General features: G+C 45.6%; 1 protein-coding gene across 8 annotated transcripts in view; it reads right to left on the bottom strand.

Moving 5' to 3' along the window:
• Nucleotides 1-23,819, bottom strand: part of CACNA1C (calcium voltage-gated channel subunit alpha1 C) — a 2,322,072-nt gene that overhangs the window by 1,308,291 nt on the left and 989,962 nt on the right. For all 8 annotated transcript variants that reach the window (XM_069628642.1, XM_069628646.1, XM_069628641.1 and 5 more), the window contains exon 10: nt 13,456-13,546. In XM_069628642.1, the coding sequence (XP_069484743.1) occupies nt 13,456-13,546 (91 nt within the window). The remainder of the gene's footprint in view (nt 1-13,455; nt 13,547-23,819) is intronic.

Here is a 23,819-nt window from a genome sequence, read left to right as displayed (position 1 = left end):
CAGTGTCTACACAAGCCTGCCCTTTTCTGCATTTTGCAAATAAGTACAGACAGGAAACAATGTTATTTCCATCTTTATTTCCCTGTATTTAACAGCAAAATGGAAGAAGGACTCCCTAATAATTAGTAAGTAGTCTTTCCATATACTTGGTTTGTTGACTTCCATTGCCTGGCTAGTCTGTGCTGTCGCGGTATACTCCCAGGTTCACAATCACAGTGCACCCTATTTTAGCATTCATGCTTTTCACAGTGCCAAAATATTCCAAGTCTGGCTTTCCCAGTACATATGTGTAACTGTACAGGTATATTCCAGGGGTGAAGATCCGGGGATAACCCCCTTTGCCCAGTTCCAGTACACATTCACTCCACACAGTCTCAGCACACACCCAGTAAATTCCCGCTTGGAGCAGTGTCGGGACATGCCCTGTCTGCACAGTCCTCATATAGTCACAAATTGACAATCCCAGCACACTCCAGGTCTGCAATCCCAGTGTTGCCAATCCCACGCTAAAGACTGTGCACGTTTGCAATAGCCCAGTATGATACCTCCCGTGAGACAATTGCAGTATATTTTCCTTTATAGAATCCTCATGTAAGTGGAAGAAAAAGAATGCTTTTATAATTACCAGTATTATTGTAATTGGTTATTTATAATGCGCTTAAAACCCAGAGCTTGCTAAGCGCTGATCCCGAGCGCCTTGCCCCTGAGCTATGCTTACGATGACACAAGGTTATCCAAGTTGTGCCTTTGGTGCCTAACCAGGGCACCTCACTGGAATGCATTCATTAATCTTAACATAAAGACATAGGCCCTCATTAGGACCCTGGCGGAGAGGGGTTTACGCCAGCGTAATGCATGGCGTACCTCTCCGCCAGACTACGACATTCCGTAGCGCCATGGAGATTTCTACGCCTGCTTTTTGCAGGCGGAAAAATCCATGGCGCTACGGGACTTGTTGTTAATTACGCCACCGTAATTTACGGTGGCGTAATTAACGCCTTCCCCACTCCCATTATACCCTATGGGGCAAAAATGGGAATGGGGAAGGGTAAATGGGGATTGGGGACTTACCGCCCCGCCAACCTCGGAATGGGGCAGTAAGTCCGCCAACCCCCATGGCGGTGTTGGCAGCTCTGCGCCATGGTCCATGGTGCAAATTGCACCATGGACCTCCGCCAGGGTCGTAATGAGGGCCATAGTCAAGGATGCTGTCCCTGAACATAACCCCTTGCACTGGCTATCCAAGCACTATATCAATAAGCTAGTTCTACAATCCATAGATAAAAGGGATTGCCACTTACGTGGTGTGTTCCACTTGTCACCCTCTTTCCTGTTACTGTTTAGCAGCATCTATGTTACTTAACCAGCTCCAAACACAGTTTACCAACCTTGCTCCCATCCTACGGCTGCTTGTCCTGCTTATGTGTGTGCAACAGTACCAAAGGAATCACTGGAACCCAGGTAGACCCCACCCATCAAAGCTCTCTTGAAACAGCTCCTGGTCATCCAGTCAAATAATGCCATGCAGCTTCTCCAGCATAATCTTCCGGGAAGATCTTTTCCCGTGTTAGTGATTCCAATCAATGTCTTAGTCGCCGGGATGAGACTCTTGTAGTCAAATAATGCCATGCAGCTTATCCAGCATAATCTTCCGGGAATATCCTTTCCCGTGTTAGTGATTCCAATCAATGTCTTAGTCGCCCGGCAGACTCTTCTAGTCCAATAATGCCATGCAGCTTCTCCAGCATAATCTCCCGGGAAGAGCCTTTCCTGTGTTAGTGATTCCAAACAATGTCTTAGTCGCCGGGATGAGACTCTTGTAGTCAAATAATTCCATGCAGCTTCTCCAGTATAATCTCCCCGGAAGATCCTTTCCCGTGTTAGTGATTCCAATCAATGTCTTAGTCGCTGGGATGAGACTCTTGTAGTCAAATAATTCCATGCAGCTTCTCCAGCATAATCTCCCGGGAAGATCCTTTCCTGTGTTAGTGATTCCAATCAATGTCTTAGTCGCTGGGATGAAACTCTTGTAGTCAAATAATTCCATGCAGCTTCTCCAGCATAATCTCCCGGGAAGATCCTTTCCTGTGTTAGTGATTCCAATCAATGTCTTAGTCGCTGGGATGAGACTCTTGTAGTCAAATAATTCCATGCAGCTTCTCCAGCATAATCTCCTGGGAAGATCCTTTCCTGTGTTAGTGATTCCAATCAATGTCTTAGTCGCCGGGCTGACTACACTGTGGCCCGCTCCATCTGACGACCACGCAGTGGCGACCAAAACATTTGCACTGATCCTAGAGAACACAGGCAACCAGCCACTCATCATAACACCCTCTCACTGTGCCAACCCGCATGCTGAAGTGGAACCCATGAGGATGGCCTTCTATCCATGCACTGTAATGCATGCACCCGCAAAACTCAGTGATAACACTTTGCATCCCACTGCTTGTCTTGTTCACCTGTCTGCCGATCTGTCTACTAATCCACATGCTAAGGCCTACGTTACTGCAATATATTGACCTGCGCCACCTTCACTTAATGCTAACCTCTGCCCAGTTGTGCCTGCTCCTGTCAATACAATCTATTCTGCCAATGAAATGTATCTATGTGCGCCATCACCTATTACTGACCTCTGCCCAGCCATGCCTGCACCTGCCAATGAAATGTATCTATGTGCGCCAATACCTACGGCTGACCTCTGCCCAGCCCTGCCTATGCCTGCCAATGCAATTTACTCTGCCAATGAAATGTGTCTATGTGTACCATCTACTACTGCTGACTTATGCCCTGCCCGACCGGCAGTGGCCAATGTCCAGGGTCCCGCATTGGCCACATCTACCCCCTGTGACTGCAACTGTGCAAGAGTTAGGTACAATCCTGACGGGGCCTCCCACACCCCCCCTAGCAATCACGCACCCAGTAACCACACCACATGCTCCTCCTCCTCCGGCCATACCTCACACCTCACTAAACCAGGCAAACGCACACCCCTAACACTCAGCTGCACCCTCATCAACGCTAGCTCGCTCCCGGCACATGCCTTAGACGTGCATGACCTTATCTCAAGCCTCAACCTTGACATCCTAATAATCAGCGGAACTTGGCTCAACGAAGCCTCCGGTCCATCCTTAGCCCTAGCAATCCCTCCTGGTTACACCATAATCAGGCAAGACCGCCACCCCCTGAAAGTTGGTGGAGTTGCTATCATAGCTAAACAAACTATCCCAATAAGAAAGGTTGCAGCGATATTGGAAACAACAGCGACTAACTTCTCCTTAAACTTAACCCTTCCCCTAACTGCACTATTACCCTTCACATCGTCTACCGCCACCCAGGGCCAGTTGCTGACTTCCAAGAGGCCCTCACACATGCCATCTCCAACAATCTAAAGAAATCCACAAAGGCTTTCCTCCTAAGAGACCTCAACCTCGGCCCCCACGATCCCAACGATGCCCCTGCTACCTCACTTTCCAAAGTATTATCCACACTAGGATTCAAACACGCTGTTACAAAGCCTACCCACATGAAAGGTTGCACCCTCGATTGGATTGCTCACCATAACTCCCCCCCCCACCAACAAGTCCATTCATCCGATCCCCTGGTCACAACAGTACATCATTCTCTTTGAGCTGAACACAGCTAAGACTGCCCCTAAGATAGAGACTCCACTTCCCCCTGGCCTCACTAGGAGCACCCGCCTGCTCACCAAAGAAAGGCTCACACCCTTCCTTTCAGTCCCGGCCCTCAGCCCACCATTAGATAAGGACCCTGAAAACCTTGCCCTCACATTGAACACCATCATCGCCGAAGCCGTAGACGCCATTGCCCCACTTACCCTTAAGAAAGCTGAGCGCACCAAGCACACCAATGCTTGGTTCTCCCCTGAACTCCTGGAGCTACGAATGAGAAAAAGGGCTGCTCTCTCCTCCTTGGAAAGCCAACGCCAGTGACTCCTCGCATTCCAAAACATTTCCTAAGAATACAAATGAGCCATAATCTGAGCTAAAGTCACCTCTTTCAACACTAGAATAGCCAACGCGAAATCAGGCACTAAAGAGATCTTTGCCATTTTCAGGGAGCTGGAAACACCCATTCCCCCCACCCACACTCTCCAAGGACGCAGACTGGTGCAACAGCATCCAATCCACCATGCTAGACAAACTTGACACCCTGCAAAGTAAAATACTTGCCCACCAACAGTCTCTCAACCACTACATATCGAACCTCCAAAACACTACCTCTAGTGACTCCCGCTCTTTCACCTTCAAAGAAGTCAATGAGCCTGAAGTCATCTTCCTGCTCAACTCCATCAAACCTACCAACTGTAAAGGGGATGCGTGCCCTGCTCAACTAATCAAAGAGTGCGCCTCTAACTCGCTGCCTCCCTAACAGCGTTCAGAGTCTCGGGAGGATAGCTCATGGGCAATGTGCTCGCCTTGAAAGCAAGACGACACGGAACACCACAGGTTCGATCCCCGGCTCTGAGTTTAGAAACCTCTCGGTATCACATTATATCAATGCTGCCTTCTACACTGGCCTTGTCCCATCCTCCCTTAAGGAAGCATGGGTCTGGCCCACTCCAAAAGAAACTCTCCCTTGACCCAAATATTCCTGGAAACTACAGACTACCACAGTCCCTTTTCTATTAAAAATCCTCCACAAGGCAGCCTATCTGCAAGTTCAAACATTTCTTGAAACCAACAACCTTCTCGGTCTCCGGCAGTCAGGCTTCCGCCCAGGCCACGGTACCAAAACAGCACTGTTAGATCTTAAGAATCAAATGGATGACTTCAGAGACGCGGGCAAACCAGCCCTTCTCCTGCTCCTAGACCTGTCAGCAGCCTTTTTTATCTTGTGGATAATAAAACCCTCTGCCATCACCTCTCATCCACTGCTAACTTCTCCCCCAAGCCACAGCCTCGATCACCTCCTTTCATCAAGAAAGAGTCATGAAAGTCTTCTCAGACCAAGCCTGCACCCACCCGAGTTCCATCAAATGCTGAATCCCACAGGGCTCCTGCATCTCCCCCACCCTATACAATTGATTTACTCAGCCACTACTCAACATCCTTGACTCCCTAGGTATCACATACACCAATTATGCTGATGACACTCAGGTCCTGACCCCCCTCACCAGCGTTTACGAGTTAGACTCTAAAACCCTGATCTCCATCAACTCCACCGTCCTAACTTGGATTGCTGAAAACTTGCTGTGCCTAAACGGTGCTAAAACCAAACACCTCCTAATTGGCTCCCACAAAATCCTGAAGAAGCTTGATGACCAGTACAACGCTTTTAAGATTGACAATGCACATATTTTAGTTTCCCAAGCTGTCAAAACCCTAGGAATCTATCTATACTCCAACCTCTCAATGACCAGACAAGTCAACGCAATAGCATCGGCATCAGCCTACTACACTAAGCTACTAAACGTAGCAAGACCCTTCCTCTCCGAGCAAAACTGTCTGACCATAGCGAGAGCCATAATCGGGTCCCGACTTGGCTACTGTAACGCCCTCCTAGCAGGCACCTCAGTAAAAAATATCAACAAACTCCAGACTGTCCAAAATAATGCCCTCAGGGCCACCATCTGCATCCCCAAAAGGGATCACATCTCAGCTGCCAGAAAACAAGCCCACTGGCTTCCCATTAGAGAGCGAGTCATCTTTAAAACACTTGCAATCACACACAAATGTGTCCACAACACTACCCCCTGTATCTGTCGCAGAAAATCACTAAATCAATCACAGCCAGACCCACCAGAAATGCATATACCAACCGAGTCACAGTTCCCAAGACACTCAGGGCACGTGCCGGTGGCTGCAGCTTCCCGTTCATTGGTGCTACGCACTGGAACTCCCTACCACCTCACCTCAGAGGTATAGACTCAAACCTAGCTTTCCGCAAAGCTATCAAAACAATGTTGTTTGTTTGAATGGACCTCCCGCTCGCTGCACAACTTTCCTGTGTGCCATATGTAACCGTATCTGCTGCATGTAACATCAATAATGTATCTTTATACTCTGCAAAACGTTGACACGCTCACTGTAACCTGGAGCGATGTATGTACCTTCCATGCAACTAAGACACATTCTTGAAACAGCGCCTCGATGCCTATGGGCTGCTGGTGCGCTTTATACATTAAAAAAATAAAAATAAAAATAAAATAAAATGCACCATAATTTCAAAGATATCCATTGAGAAATGGGTCATGAAAATGTACAATTTCTGCCAGGTTACTCAAATCTAAATATTCTATATTAGGGGTGCTCCTTTTTATGAAGGTGCACATGACCACAAATGACTTAATGATGACTGTACTCACCCCATATTTCTGGTTGTGCATAGAGTTTAATACCTATGAGAATAGCATACTGCAAATATGCCATAAGTGCCACATTAGGTCAGATATGGGCATGAGAGGAGGAGAGCTGAAGACAGGGAATTATAAAAGTGAGAAAGTTTCATATAATTTCAGCCTTCCAATTAAAATGTGTCATTTCATGGCATTCAGCTGAGGATTGAACCATAAAGTCTACTTCAATATCTCGCTGGTGCTTGCAACTTTTTAAAATAAGTGTCATTCGAGAAGTGTCATTGTATAAGACGGTAGAGACCCAGCAGTTTGAGGATCCCAGCATCACTGAAAAGGACCCCGCCCACCCAATGTCAGCCAAAGGGAGGATGTGATCAAAGTAAACCAGTACCACTCGGCAAGCCTGTAGCCATTGCCAATGGATAGGAAAGCACCGAGAGCACGCGTGACAATGTCTCCCCAGCTAAGTAAGGCATGTAACAAAAGCCCTGACCTTTAGCCGGTCACCGAATAGATGCCTCAATGTTTCTCCCTTAACCTTTCTTGCCTGGTGGTCTCAGGTTTACACGGCTCTCCTACGCAAGGCACAGGCTGTACCCGTAAACACCTAAAATGGATCATGATTTATCCATTGTAGACATACCATTTCTTTCAAAGAACCTTATAGACAATCAGTCTGTGCAGGTGTGAGGAGCATGAAGGGTGGAGTGGAATGGACGCCGATCTTCTTGACCACCTCCCATAGCGGAGCGCAACGGGAGGTGACGCATGCTGTTTCTGATGTATGTGCAAGACTGAGGAGCAAGAAGGGCAGGGTGGTGTTGACACCAATCCTTCTTGACGGCCTCCATCAGCACAGTGCAGTGGGAGGGGAAGGGGGCTGTTCCCGCAGTTTCCTCAGAGCCCTCGGTCAGTCAACGCGCGGGGAGGTCTGCCCGTTGATTGATTTTACCCATGAGCGGGGGAGTGTTGAGTCGTGCTGGGAGATTTTCACCAGCTTTCCCGCCCCCCCTGTTAGAATAAGCCAAGAAGATGGAGCAGGGCTTTGGAAGAAACAGAGCAGCTGTTTATTTTTTATTTTTTAATTCTATTTATTTACATTTGTAAAGCGCACAAACGGCCCTTACGCATTGTGGCGCTGTTGCAGTATGCTTACTTAGTTACAGAAGCGGTAGAGAAAATTTCAGTGACAACTGTAATGGACATTCATGAAAAGAGGCATAACTTAGAGATATATGTTAACAGAGTGGGTTGGCAGTGAGTTCCTTGGTTACAGTGGAACAGTGTGAAAGCTGTTGAACAGTTACAGTTTAGTTAAACAATTTAGTTTTAAGGGCTTTGCGGAAGACAGTGTATGATGCTTCGTTTCTGAGTGCTATGGGCAAGGCATTCCAGTGTTAGGGCGCTAGATGTTGGAAGCTGGAGCCACCAGCTTTGGTTCTTTTGAAGGTCGGAACGTGCACCATGTTAGCGTGGTGTGAACGAATGGGTCTAGATGACGTGATGGGAAAAATCTTCTCTGAAAGGTATGGTGGGGCAGTGTGGGAGAGGCACTTGTGTGTGATGGCCATGGTTTTATAAAGAATACGCTCTTTAACTGGTAGCCAGTGTACATCTCTTCTAGTCTGTGAGAGATGTTCCCTTTTGATTGCTGCAGAACCCCGTTGTCTGATCAGTGTAGAATGTTACTCCTAGCCGGCTGCCACACCAGCCTTTGGAAAAGGGCTGGGATTTTTTCAAACTGCTCAGTCTATTCTGCTCTAAAATATACTGGTAACTTGATAAACCAGTTCTACAATGTTTGTTCGTGAAGATTTCATCGAGGCCCAATTGTTCGCAAAATCTTTCTGGCAAGTTAAATGTGTGTGGGGACCCCCTGCACCCCTCCACTATAATTAAATACCCAACCCTACCCCGAATATATTTGCAAGGAAATGTGTTTAAAATTGCAACAAGTGGACCTCGGGCAAATGGGCGTGAACGGAAAAACCTTTAATATGTAACTGCCCTGAAGTGCCTTTGAAAATGATGATTCCCTAATGAATACAAGTATTGATTGGATTATACACTTAAGATGCTGTTTATCTGTTACATGGAGTGATATAGTTAGTGATATAGTTAGGGCCACTAGGATTGCAGCTCAGGGTGACCAACAATTCAATCTGGTTGAACAGATCATGTCATTTTGGGGGTTTGCTGAAGAACTTTCCCGTTCATGTTCAACCAGACAACTGAGGCCATATGCCATGTCAAAGATGGCAAAAGAATCAGTCCAACTCTCTGAGGTGGTGCAAGGATTTTTATGGACATTTTGAGGGGCAATCGGGCCGTCCCTTTCTCTCGTCTTTTAACGAACCTCCTGCCTACCCGAGGCATCCTTAAACCCCAGGTTAATAATACTGAAGGTTGAATCCAATGTCTGAATAGCTGGTTTACGATAAAGATGGTAATCGGTAAACTGGCTGACTAAACTCCCTACTTTAGCCAGTTAGTGTTCTTCTAGATGTGGGACGGTACCTTATAACAACACTGTAAGTAAGATTCAGGATTCTTCTAATACACCCACTCTTGCCTATCCCTCATATGCTCTTTTCCTCTTGCTTCGTCATATTCCTCCCACCATTCTTCTGTCCCTTAGATGTTCTCACTCCTCCTGGGCATCACCTCCACCCTTATATGGTGTTCCTCCTTCCAATACTCCCTCCTCCACACCACTTATACCCTCCCTCCACACTACTACTCCCTCCTCTACACTAATACTTCCTTATTCACACTACTACAGCCACCTGTAGCATACCTGAATGAGGGTGTAATCCACCAACAGAGAATAATTATCTTTCAGGGTGTGTTGTATGGTAGCACCTGGAAAGAATTTCTAATTAGAATACCCCACTATCAGTCAGAATGGTTTCCCTGCCTGAAGAAACAATTTTGGGTAAATGTTAGGCTTTTTCTCTGATGGTATGTAAGGCAGTTCTTTATAAAAAAAGAAAACTAACACACAATAAGCATTACTGCTCGATTAAGATATTGGGCCTCATTAAATGTTTGGCTTTGTGTTAAAAAAGTGGCAGTAATTTCGTTACCATCACTTGTTTGGCCATTAACAGGATTACAGCCATTTTTACTGCACAGCCGAATTTCCAGTTTGATCTTGAAGTGGAGGATTTACCGCCAGCATGTTGCTGAAGCCAAATCCGCCACTTTAAGATAACAATTGGTGGAATTATCATGGTGGAATTACTGCAAAATGTGGTGATTTACTGCAGAATGTGGTGGATTTACTGCAGAATGTGGTGGATTTACTGCAGAATGTGGTGGCAGAATGTGGTGGATTTACTGCAGAATTACTACCAAACTCATAATGAGGCCCATTGTTTCTCCAGGGGCAGGCAGATTCAGCCCCAAAGCAGTGGGAAAACATTTTGGAATTGTAAGCAATGTATATGCTCTCCTCTTCCACCTGCGATTCCACTTTGCTGCCCTGCATGACTAGCATCTGCTTCTCTGAGAAAATGGAGCTGGCGGCACACTCCTTGTTTAAGGGTAGCTCAGGGTAGACATTTACTTAAAGTTAGAATACCTTATGATGGTTCTTCTTTTGCCTATTTTCAATCACGGTTTGCTAACATGCTGACGCGTGGAGCTTTAAACAGAGTTTGTTTAAAACACAGAATTCCTATGGTGAAAAGTAATGGGATATATGGGATAGATTACCTTTCCCCAGACAAATGGACCACATCATGGGAATTCTTTCCATGGAATCATGGCAGACTGAAAAGACCCCAGGAGGAAGAAGGGGAGAGTCTGTGGCCTTGGCTGGGTGTTGTGTTGTTGACGGAGCTGTGTATAGGGCATTGATGGTGCCGGGTGCATGAGTGGTGATAAAATGGGGAAGCCGAAGGATGCCATCCCACTATCTGGATCACTCTGGAAGGATTGGAGAGTAAGGCCGGGGCCTAGCGGGCTGCTGATATGGAGCCACTGAGTGGTGAGGACAGGGAAGAGAGAATCTCTGCTGGAGAGCTAGATCAGAGTAATGTTGCCGGCTGACCAGAGAGAACAAAACTGAAAGAGGTGAAACACTCTAGCAGACCAGAGAACAAAGCCACAAGGCTAATACATGTCCAGAGTGTGGCCAGGGAATAGATGGCCTAAAGCAATTCCCAGGCAAACTTGGGAATTCCTTTCTGGTGAGAAACTCTACATCCTAGGATGTCGAATAAACCATCCCAGAACTGGACTGAACTAGAGATGCCAAGAGAAGAAAGAAAAGATCAGAGTAGAGAATGATTCACCATATGAAAAGCTGCAGGTAATTCCGAAAGGATGAGAAGAGATGATTGTTCAGAATGAAAAGAAGAAGTGAGATCATGTGTGACGTGTCGGAGAACAGTTTCAGTGGAGCAAGCTGGAAAGAAACCAAAGTGAAGTGGAGGGAAGAAGAGCGTTAGGATCAAGTATCAAGTTAAGAAGATAACTGGGAATGGACTGCACATTTTAAATGTTTCGGTAGAAAATGAAGTAGAGAAATAAAGCAAATGTTCGACGGCAGATAAGGATCCAAAGACGTTTTTTAAAGAATTGGTAAATTTGTGACACTCTTAAAGAGAAGAGGGAAAATACCAGATGAAAGAGAGAGATGAATGAGAGAAATCAAATAAGGAAGACAACTAAGATAAACTGAAGACACAGGGCAGAAGATCAGGAGGTGCAGCAGTAAGATTTGCTCTTTGGAACACGAGGTTGACTGAGGCCTTGGAAACAGAATGAAAGCAGGACAAATAAGGCAGAAGGGATGGAGGCGCAGAGGGAGGAGACGATGGAGGAGCAGAAGACAAGGAGGAACAGAGGTCCTCAACATTAGAGTTAAAGTAAAAGGTAAAGCCAGAAGTGGACAGAAGAAAGTTGAAGATAGGATCAAGAGCACAAGGACCAAGTAGACTCTTAACAAGCGAGAATCGACAAGCAGGACGAGAAAGAAAAGTGATGAGAGAGCGATAGCAATGTTGTTTAGCATGAAGCAATTCAAGATCATAAGAGAAGCATAGAGAAGAATGAGCAGCAAGTTCCGCGAGAGAACAAGATTCTTGCCAACAACATTCAAGTCCATGAAGTGGGCTATGAGTTGGTCTGCAAGAGAGAACCTAGCCACGGTTGAATGTGGTCACGTGATGGAACAAAGAGTCGAGGAGGATAGCGAGAGTCAAGAGAAGATGGCAAGACAGAAGACAGCAGAAGGCAAGTCGGGGTGAACAAGCGAGAAAGAGGAGAGCGGGATAAGAGGAAGGTGGGCATCAGCAATAGAACAAGAGATATCAAAGTGATGAAGATCACTTTTTTTCCCGGTTTTCCATTCGACTTTGTTCTATTCTGTTGTTAGTGCATGATTTGTGTTTTTCCTTCTACTTTGCATTTCCCAAAGGTCTTTTATTTTCTAATGTCAATTCAAGCATGTTTTAAATTATGAAATAAACAGTTTCCTACTTTGTAGTTGGACCGCAGTATAATTATAGTGCTGAAAATAGTGCTGCTTCTTTTAGAAAAAAGGAATTGTGTCACTGTAGTGGCAGAATATGTCATCCATTAGAATAGCTTCCTCAGAAGGCACTTAGAGCTTTTGGGCTAAATTCACTGTTATCTTGTGCTATATATGGTCTCCCTTATGGCTGTAGGCTACATCCCGTTGTCTGTATTTGTTGTATGGGACTCATTTGTCATACATATTCTCCCTAGCCCACTCGGAATGAAGCCACATTCAGAGTATGGATAACATTTACTAGGCCCAATGTCTTCGCTCATGAATTATAAGATGCAAAAGGACATTTCAGAGCCTAACTAGCAAATATGGTGCAGAACATCTCCATCCTTCCAGCTGTACGGATGACCTTTGACTGCAGGCATGGGGCTGCCAATGCTCTCAGTTTGCGGAAAGTACAGTGACTATGTGTTCTCTCTTCATGACTGTGAAGAGTGGTTTTGTCTCAGACGTAATCAGAGGCGTAGCCAGACTTGTCAAACAAATGGGGCCTGAAGTTAATGTAGTTGGACCCATCGCAGTGACATTAACATCTGTAAATGCCCACATAGAGCTGCTGAGTGGGCATCTTCAGATTTTGGGTGGGCCTTGCCCGCTCAGGCCCTACCCTGTCTACGCCTCTGGCCGTAATGCTGGTTCGCTTATGGTACAGCGATTGGGAAACGTGTAATCTTCAAGGGTGCCATTGGCAGCCTGTCTGCTAGTGAGTGCCCCGGTGAGTCCGTTCTGCACTCAGTGATTGCGTTCATGGGGAGGGGTCAAGTTAACTTGGGGTCACATAGTGATCCTCCTCTGTCTAAATTCATAAGAGAGGAGAAGTAGTTCCTGTTATGTCATGTCCCTGTTCGTAAATCTACACGTATCCCCCTTCTTCTTCTAAAATCGAAATTTGAATGACTAATGAATATGTATTCATGCACGGCTCTCTCATATTTCAATAGTTAAGTTTATATTGTTAGTCCTGTATGCTCAGAATGGATACAGGATATAACATGATCCTTTTACACCTTGAACGATTTGATTTAATAAAAACCTTGAAACACAAAAATAAATAAAAGAGGAGAAGTATATTGGGTGTTCCCTGCACAGGGAATAGAGTGGGAAGGGGACATTAGGCTGTGTTCTCAAAGCGGAAGTTGTGGTTGGAAAACAGCCCAAGAACAACAATCGGATTTTGTTGTTATGTGTGCAAACTGAGATTCCCTTGCATAAACCGGCAGCCATTGGTCGATGTTGTTTCCTTAATGGTCTGAGTAAGGGTTACTTGAAATACCTCTTCAGTCCAAACTCTATTCCACTTTCCTAGTTTTACTGGGTACTTCATACTGCTACCTGAGTTCAGTCATTTATCTGATGAGTGGAAAACAATTCACACATGCACAATAAAAAAAAATAACAGAGTACAGTGAAAATGCAAACCTGGCCTTGCCGAGGCACTGTTTAGGCCAATGGCAAACTGGAGTATCTTGCTAAGGTGAGGGAACTGGAGGCAGAAGAAGGCCCCAGTTCATCTATGTCCACGTGCCAGCCTTCCAATCTCCAAAGTACAGAGTCACTAAGAGGCTCCCCACCCATCTACCTTCTCAGCAGTCATACTCACGCCAGTCTGGCTCCACAGCTCTCTCCCTCCAGGTCCCCGGCGCCCACGTTGTCAGTGTTCACCGACTCTGTCTCGCTCGTTGGCATGCTCACTGCAGGGATAGAAAGGGAAGACACAGTATCACACGCTAGACCTCGGTACATCTGACAACACTTGACCAAGCGCAATGGACGCATTGATGCATAGTTCTTCATTTACTGTCTAACTGCTTCAGAACCAGTCCAGGAAAATACACTCCCTGGTGTGCAAGACTGGATTATAATGCGAACCTTAGGTATTCTGTTAGGAATTCCACAAACTATTATAGACAATTGGGTTCCAATCCAGTTTATAGTGATTGCATCGAATGCCTTAGCAACTAAAAAATAGCACAAAAAAAACAAATGCATTTTCTTTTAATAGGGGGGTCCCCCAACCCCCAGTTTTTTTACCCCTTAAAACCCATTATAATTAAAATAAACCTTTACCTTTGAAAAAAATGCAATGCTTTTTTTTCGATGCATTTGTTTTGGATGCTTTTGGCATTCAATGCTTTGTATTTGATGCAATGACTGGATACCGTTCAAATCCTATGGAGCATGTCATTGGTTGTGCAAATGCACACACACACACATATAGTGTTGGGTGGAAAAACAACTTCTGTCCTCCACAGTTACAGGTGATTTTTCAGAAGTGCACTGTGAGGTCACACAGAATCTTTACTGATGCCTTCCCATTGGGGCAGGCGACGTTGAAGCGTAGAGGTTTGGGGATGGTCCCATAACGCACCATGAGCACTGATGAAGTGCTGTTTTATATAATGCACATGCAGTCTGGCACTGTGGGACAGTGTTTTTTTAGAGTCACGTGACATACCCACCTGCCACCACTTTACGAAGACACAGAACAAAGAGAAGAAGTAACAGAGAAAAGGAAATCCCTAATTGAAACACTACTACTCAAACCTTTTGTGCCACCTCCCAATTATGCCCCCTCCCCTCAATGCCCGCAACAAATGATATGTAAATCACATCTTGCTTACCATCTCAATATGCAAAAATAATGGTTGCGCCATAATGCAATTAACTTGTGTCAGCACGCTAAAGACCCCCAATTAATCATAATTCATAATTATTCCCAGCACATTATTTCACACTCAGACTTAACAAGAACATAAATTACACTCAAATTCGATTTCCCCATGAATCAATCACATTAGTGAATATGAACATTTCCTGCTTTAAAGAAGCAACAGGAAGCGACAGGTGGATTCCAAAGACCCTTTTGGGAGAGGGGAGGGAAGGGTCGTCCCTGCTGCCCTCATCACCACCCGAGGGCGCTCTTGGGTTGGGGAGATTGCGAGGCAGGCAAGTGTGTGAGGGGGGTCTTCCTCCAGGTCACGTGATGGCTGAGAGCGTGATGACGGGAAAGGGAAGCCACGTTGTTTTCGGGGATTTCCAGCCCAGAAAGGGACGTTAATCCTTTCATGTTTTCATTTCCTGTTTCCCATAATTCCATGACTACTTAGATCAATCCACATGGAATTGGAATTTCCAAGCAAATTTCCCAGCCCAAGATTTAACATCAGTAGAATTGTGTTCCAGTAGGAGCACAATAATGAAGGGCATATGACATTCTATATAGGAAAATGAGAAAGCATTGTCCTCTGTAACTTTTTATCTGATTTGTGTTAGGTGGACCGCATTCGGAGAAAAAGGTTAACCACATGCGAACACACATGCCAACACACATGCCAAATCTGGTCACATTTCAAAGACGGTGCCAAGCAAAAAACAATGCTCAAGAAAACGTCTTTTTTTTGCACGGGGTTTCTATATATTCAAGACATTTGCCTGGAACTGGTGTGCTGAATATTCATTTTAAAAATCCAGACAGCAAAACTCGAGATATTGACACTTTAGGACCACAGAAATGCATCTATAATTTGGAGTTCAGCAGTGGGTCCAAATACTAAAACAATATGCACGTCTGCGTACACACACAGACACACACACAGCTACTATCAATACATGTATAATATGCCTACACACAGACAGTGCGCTCAAAATGTACACACACACACAATCTGCTCCAAATATGTATTCAAAAAGCCATGACAAAGAAGCACACAGACACACTATGTGCAGTCGCCGACACACACCCACACACTCCAACCCCTCACACACGCAGGCCCGGCCTTGGGGGGGGGGGGAGCCAGGCGACCCAGTCTTTCGAGCTAGCGTAGCGGGAGAAGGCGTTAGCCCCCCGCCACACTAGCTCTGGGGAGTCTTTCAAGGGCTCCCTCGAGGTGGCATAGTGGTGGCAGGAGCCTCATTGTTAGTCAATGCGCCCACGGTAGCCCTATTTAGGAACAATAGGGTGCTAATGCACCCTATTAATAGAATTACCTCTTCACCGGAGCGAGGAGGTTTAAAAAAAAAAAAGTGACTCCGTGGGCACGCCCCCTGTTGGCCAATTCGCCCAGGGCGCTGCTGCCTCTAAGGCCGGCCCTGCACACACACGTCCACAAACATGCACCCCAAAACCCACTCCCACACACAAATCAACTCCACCACTCCCCCTACACACAAACACACACACACATGCGCACACTAAAAAGCTATGACCAGACATACAAATATTGTGTATGTCTGCGAATTACACATACATCTTCACACACATGACAGATACAAGCCATAAGTTTATAATGTTCTTAGTCCATACATAAGCACAGGTAATCTGCTCAGAACACAGTAACTATACAAAAAAAAATGCATTATGCTGATAATATAAGTGCAGTGACAGCACACTTTGCACATGCAGACTTTGCTCCCCTCACTGTTTCTAACTCCCTTCTCATCATTCCTTATTCTAAACTTTACTTCCTTCTAATACTCGTGGATCTTTCCGTGGCCTTGGACACTGTTCATCAGACCATCCTTCTTTTGTCTCTTGTTCACTTTGGTTTTCATGGGTCTATTTTGAACTGGTTTCGCACAGTTTAAACCTTTCCAGGCACCTGGCATGACCATTTCTATTCTACTTAGCCTTTCCCTTATGGTGCCCCTCAAGGTTCCCTCCTGGGTCCCTTACGTTTTCCTCTCTACACTATCCCACTTCCTTCTATAATTTCTTCCTTTGGAATCTCCCATCATCTTGATGCAAATGATTCCCAAATGTTTCTATCGATTTCTGCCTTCACTACCCCACTCCAATCTACCATTTCCTCATGTCAACTTGTAATCCAAGCTTGGATGACTACTCACTACCCTGTCAAAATTGAGATCATCTTTTTTCCTGCAGCTACTACCCCCCTCTTCCGCCTCCATTTCTTTTCCACCGTCCTCAATTGTACCCTCGCCTACGGCCCGCAAATTGGGTGTCATTTTAGACCCTTGTTTATCTTTCTCTGCCCATATCTCTGCAATCTCTTGGTCCTGTCGCTTTCAACTTTACAAAATTCATAAATCCTGTCTATTCTTCACCGGTATCGACCCAGAAGGTCGTATCCAGAAGACCGTACCCATGGTTTTCCCGCATTAGGCATATATATAAAATCACGAATCTGAAAATACAGAGGTATGTGTGCAGGGGTCATGGGGGTGGGCCCTGCACTCCTGTTTCGGTATTTTCGGATTCGGAGGCTGCGGGGGACATTTAAAAAAAAAAACGTCAAGATCGAATTGCAAAATGCGGCACAGTGGGCCTCAGCATTTTGCAACTTGATCTTTTCGTCCTACGTTATTTTCACGTACATCCTTCCTCACCACTCAAACCATTCAGTCTTTACTCTCCTCTCTTGTATTCTGTCGTCTTTTCTACTGCTCTGCTATCCTTCCTGGACTCCCTGCATCCCAACTTGCCCTCCTACATTCAATCTATAATTCCTCTGTTCATCTAGTTCTTCATTTTATTTTGCGGAATTCCATGTCTTCTGCATTACTTTCCCTCCATTGGCTTTCTTTTGACGATGGCTTATTATATAATTTCCTTTGCACTGTCTTTAAATGTCTCTATGGTCCTGTCATGCTCTATATTTCCTCACTTATCTCTTTTTATTCCCCTTCTTGTTCTCTCAGGTCTCAGTCCCAATTTCTACTATTTACTCCCAGTCCACCATGCGCTTCATCTCGCTTTCATTCCTTCTCTGGTCTAGCCCCTAAATCTTGGAACACTCGCCCTTTATGCGTTCTATCTCTAGTTTCTCCCTTTTCAAATAGGGCCACAATTTGTTGTACCGTTTTTCATATTTGTTCAGCGCTTTGGCATAAAGCGCTAGAGAAATACAATTAAATACAAATACACAGTGCTCCCCTTACACAAACACATACACCAAAAAAGTCATGCATACACACACACACACATCACACACACACTGCATACAATCAGACACAAAATCCCTTTCCCACCCCCCCCACACACACACACACACACACACACACACAGCTCAGAATTACTATACCTGTGAGGACCTCACGAGGATTCCCGAAGTTTAAGTAAGGACTACTTTTGCCAGTGAATACTCCAAAGTGAAAAAGGAGGATTCATTTAATACTTTACTGTTCATGTGAGGACATAATTGACACAAAACCTACTAGTGAGGTTTAGGTTTCAATTGGCCCTAATTAAGAGAGGAAAACACAGGGAATCCTGTTTAACTATATTGTGTAATTTCCTTTTTTCTACACTTCTCTATCTGGATTGTTGTGGTGTAGGTTAATTCATATATTTCCTATAAACATGTATGAACATTACAGGGGCTCCATGACAATGTTTTCACTTAGAGCGTTAAAGATACACTCCTTACAAGAATAGTAATGCCAGTACTATCACTCCCCCACACACACAAGCAGATACCTTGCCCCCCACCCGCACATTGTATGAGTTGGGTGGTATTCTGCTGATAAATCTGCTGGTATACCGCCCAATTTAATTACTGTTAACGCCACTTGGTCTGGCGGTATTACCACCAGATTCCAAGTGGCGGTGACAGTGTAAGTCCCGTTTTTAGTCCATAGGACTCAATAGGGCATTTGTGGTGGAATTACCACGGTAGTAATTCCACTGAACATGGGCAGAAAGTCTGCGGATTTACCTCCAGCTCATAGTTGGGCAGTGCGGTAATGCCGCAGTATATGGTAATACCGTCAAATTTAACCCACACTGCCCAACTCGTAATGACGTATAGATATCCAAATAAATATGTCTGCAGATTATGCATAGAAACACACACACACAGCAACTACAAAGAAGACCCTCAGAAGATGTGTACACACGTACAACATGCTCAGAAAACGGGTGAGCGCAATAATCAAAATACAAACGTAAGCACAGATAATACAGACTGCATACATACAAACAGTCTGCTCATACTCTGCCAACACAGTCCCCCAGAGACTCCCCCAGCCTCATAAACCCACACATTGCACTCTGACATACAGCCACCACACCAACACACATTAATAGGAACTCAGTTGAAAGTAAATGTTTTCCGAGTTAGGGTTAGTATCTTTAAAAGGGTAATGTCTACAAATGTTACTAATGACGCAGTGTTGTTACCATGACCCCAAAACAAGAAAAAAGTTACGTCTACAAGTATTGGAAATGCTAATGTTCAGGCTACTAGAAAGTCTCAATCTAAACAAAGCTCACTACATTGAAAATTAAACCACAATTCACAGTTCAATTGCAATAATCCTGCACTCCTCAATAAACCTTGAGGATGGACACGTGGATTGTAAATGCACTAGTGGAAAGGCATTTAACAGAACCAAATAGGTTCCAGAGCGTAGCACTGCCAATATATAGACAAGACCCTCACGCAGTGCAGTTTGGTGAACAGGGCTAACCATTATCTAATGGGCACACTACTGCTGTCCAAATAGCAGTGGCATCCGATTGGTGCCCACATTGATGATGCAGTCCTCACCCGGAAGTGCTTCTCTTCATCCCGCAACAGCTTCCCGCCACTAAACTGACCGAGAAAGAATGAACCTGCCCAAGAGGATGACGGGACCGATTTATTTTCTGTCATCTTTGGCGGCCGATTTAGCTTTCTTCACACAACCTGAATAGTGTTGTCTCTATTGTGCAAAAGACTCTCTGGCACTCCGTTAAAACAGTGCTCAGATATAGCAACAGCCTTCTATGAATAGGGGAAGCGGGTACACGTTGCAGACTGTCAGGTCAAACTACAGACCCCCTGCGCTCTTCATTATGTTATGCCATTATTAAAGAACCGCCTGTGCACGAGGGGGGATGCGTGTGGATAGAAGAAGCAGGGAAAGGGGGGCATGGCCCGACTGGCAAATGCCAGCATAGCTAGAAAGCTGGGCACTCTGAAATGGGGGAATGCTTGTGGATAAAAGGGGCAGGGAAAGCGAGGCATGACCAAACTGGCAAAGGCCAGCATAGCTAGAAAGCTGGGCACTCTTAAATGGGGGAATGCTTGTGGATAAAAGAGGCAGGGAAAGGGAGGCATGACCCAATTGGCAGATGCCAGCATAGCTAGACAGCTGGGCACTCTGAAATGTAGGAATGCTTGTGGATAAAAGAGGCAGGGAAAGGGAGGCATGACCCGACTGGCAACCGCCAGCATAGCTAGAAAGCTTGGCACTCTGAAATGGGGGAATGCTTGTGGATAAAAGAGGCAGGAAAGGGGAGGCATGACCCGACTGGCAAAAGCCAGCATAGCTAGAAAGCTGGGCACTCTGAAATGGGGGAATGCTTGTGGATAAAAGAAGCAGGGAAAGGGAGGCATGACCCGACTGGCAAATGCCAGCATAGCTAGAAAGCTAGGCACTCTGAAATGGGGGAATGCTTGTGGCTAAAAGAGGCCGGGAAAGGGAGGCATGATCCGACTGGCAAATGCCAGCATAGCTACAAAGCTGGGCACTCTGAAATGTGGTCAGATTTAGCAGTATTGGAACTTTCAAGTGGAGCTGATGAATTAGCATAACTTAACTGCCGTGCACACTTAACTCCACTATCATAGGTCGAGGGCTTTATGTAATGATGGACAACTTGGCACAACTTTGTCGTATCTCTATCAAGGTTGTTCCTTAATGTATGGGTTGAAGAGAAGTGAATCCTTCTTTTTGTTGAGGATTGGATCTTGGAAACAGGGCTTAACTCTTCATGTTTTGAAGGCTTGTCTCTTCAGTGCTGATGACCAGTCCTTAAGAAGCTGAGGCTGGATGTTGAATCCATGTTTTCCAGGAGTCCAATTTCAGGACACCTCTTTTTCAAACGGCGGCCTCCTCTTCTTGGTAAAGACTCGGATAAGGCTAATGTATTTTATGGCCCCTTCTAGTTAGAACATTTATAAAGAATGAGTGTGATGAAAAGGGGAGGACATGCCCTTGGTTCTGGAGCCTCTGACGCCACAGAGCTGCCTTTTAGGGAACAGAGACTATTTACAGACCTTAAGGTCCAAAGTGCCTACAGCTCCAACCACTTCTTGATCATTAGGGTGGTCTATTGATCATTAGGGTGGTCTATCAACCAATGAGGTATAGGGCCACCTCTGTGGAGATCTGCATGGGCTGCAGGAAGACTTGGCTTCAAAAAGATCACTTGCATTCAGGTGACTTAGATTTCTAGGGAGATAGCCATGCAAAACATAGGTTTCAGAAAGTGGAGGGAGGAGCCGACAATATGTTTATCTCAGCATGTTGCCTATATTAGGGACCACTTGCTGAATTCGATGTTAATGTTTATCTAGGGTCCCCCTCATGGTCCCAGCTTCATCCAGTCATTGTCCGATCACTGTTTACCCATCTCCCTATCCCTGCCCCGGCAGGCAGTTTTTAGTGCAAATGAGGAAGAAAAACCCCAATGAAAGAGAGGAGTTAATCTCTAGTCATTCAAGTAGTCATTTTGTTTGTAGGAGTTTAAGAGTACAGGGACGGATTCCTCAAAGTACTAAAAACCAGTAATAGCATCACGTGGTCCCCCGTTGAAGGTGTGGCTATTGTGATTTCAAATAAAGTTAGTGTCAACTCACAAGTGCACAACACATGCTTTACTCCTTCACTTAAATAGTGCAAAAAAAGAATGCAGGAAGCCGGAGCAGATGTGGGGAAAGCGGACTTGTAGCAGCCAACAGTGACTTAAGGCATTTAGAACGCGGGATCACATGACTTTGAAAAGGGAATCCCTCTCTTTGGACCTGAAGAGTGCCCGCTTTTATGAAGATCTTTCTTTTATGAAGCAGGTTGAGAAAGAGGTTGAGGCATATAGCGCTACTGACCGGGGTCATTGTTTGAGCTAAACTGGACTATACTCGCTTGCCATATGCTGGGCTTCCCAACACTGTGCTTATGAGGCTCCGGCATGTCCAGACGAGCGTGAAAACAAAACTGTAAATTAGCCTCGAACTTCTCAGATTAGTTTGGCTGCTGTTTATAAGGCAGGGCCATTGTAAGGTGGCGACACTGGCACAAAGAGCCTTTGGTTAAAGACGTCAAACCTCCACATTGCCCACCTTATGTATGGATGCCTGTCCACGTGTTAGTATTAGCCACAGTCACGTGGTGAAATCCTCAGGTGAGATGGCTCACGCTGCAGGAACACCTTTGGGAACAAACTGACACTTGAGATATTCCTGGGGGATGTTTGCTTGAAATTGGATCAGTGACTACCATTATTTCTTTCCTCATTCTTTATTTTGCAATCTAGAATGTCATTAAAACTATTTTCCTTTGCCCTCAACATTCCTTCTCCTGGTTGGAAAAGCATTCAGGGTTGCTGTGAGCCCTTGGACTCTTTGTGCCATTAACAGTGAAGAAGGACACCCTCTGGGCACCAAGGGGGACAGTGGGGGGGAGCCTCATACCTATAGGGGAGTGCCAGTGTGGTTGCAGACTACAGCATGAAGGCATAGGGGTTCGGTACCTTTCCATGGACAAGTACAGAGATAGCAACACCGTTTAGGAAGTGTAGTGGTGTTTTATTTGCAAGTGGTTGCTCGTGCTATCCCACAAGCCATAATGGGTGTGGGAGGCAAGCAGTGGGGAGGTGTATGCTTTCCTAAAAAGAAGCATGATCTAGGAGCAGGAAGGAGTCAGCTATGGGCTGTTAGAGGGCTGTACGCGTGGGTACACAGGGAAACCCTGCACCATGCATACAGCAGCCATTTTGGATTGGGGAGTGGAGGTTGAGCCCAATATGGGAAGTGATTTGATGGATTGGGCAGATGCAGAGATTTGAGAAGAGAGATTTGCAGTGGGTGCACAAGGCGCTGAGCAGGCAGAGGGACAGGTTTTTAGAGTGGACAAAAAGCGATAGGCACAGTGGGGAACAGAAGGAGGAGGGCAACATTCAGGGAGGTGCAGGAGATGGACAGAAAGCTGGAGGACAGAGTGAAAAGCGTGATGGAGGGGATGGTAGGTTGCAAGAAATCATGGATTAGTATTTCAAGAGGTAAAGTAAAGAGGTAGCTGGAGTGTGGGGGCGGGGCACCAGGAACGGCCATAGAGAAAGAATAGTTTTTGTTTGCTCGAGAAGGTCACAGTGTGACTTGAAGAGGACATACACACTTCAGCTAAGTATGTGGCTCACGAAACATGCACAAGTGACCCGTGTGGCATGAAGATGGCCTGCAAAGAGGCAGGGCAGGAAACAGCTGCGTGTAATGTGTTTGTGCAGGAGGGACTCTGGCCCCAGAGGAATGGATGCACACTGAAAAGCACAAGCCGCAAGAGTGATGCCAAGCTAGAAGGCAACAGCACACACAAGTGCAAGGACGTTCATGGTCCATTCATTAAGAGTGATGGGCAGCTCAGCAAGTGATAGTGAAGATGCAGAGACAAAGGAGGAGGACTGAGTCCTCTTGGGTGAGAAGGAGCAACAGGATACTTTGCTGAACACCAAAGGAGACATGAATTACCAGCTAGGGGAGGGGATGTTTGAACACCCGTTGCCACAGCCATTAACTCCTGTTGAACTTGTTAAAAGGTACATGGAGGAATGGATTGGAAACCAAGTTCTATAGGGGGTAAGGGCAAAGGTCAGGTCAGAGTAGCTGAGTGGTGGCAATGCTTGCTTTAGATGCAAAAGTAAAAGTGTTCTTGGGCAAGAGTGATTGGGAACCCAGGAAAGGATTAGATAATGATCAGTCCTGCCTCCTGGATGTGACTGGCCTATTAGGTACGATTTGTGATGCAGCCGAGCGGTGATGGTCAGTGCAGAGGGTAGTGTGCCACATGGGACATGTGAACATGGGCTTGCCTGTGCAATGAAGATGCTGCTGTATCTTGATGGAAATGGACCTGCATTTGGGTGAGCTAGAGTACGATGAAAGTGGGGTGCATCCAAAGGCATTTCCCTTGTTAATGATCTTAAGCATATCCTTAGGCATGCCGGGGCCTCATGGGCATTCAAAA

This window comes from Ambystoma mexicanum, chromosome 12 (assembly GCF_040938575.1).
Source record: "Ambystoma mexicanum isolate Mex_15411 chromosome 12, UKY_AmexF1_1, whole genome shotgun sequence".
NCBI classification, from domain to species: Eukaryota; Metazoa; Chordata; class Amphibia; order Caudata; family Ambystomatidae; genus Ambystoma; species Ambystoma mexicanum.
Note: the sequence above shows the minus strand (reverse complement) of the source record. Positions and strands in the feature narration are given on the sequence as shown.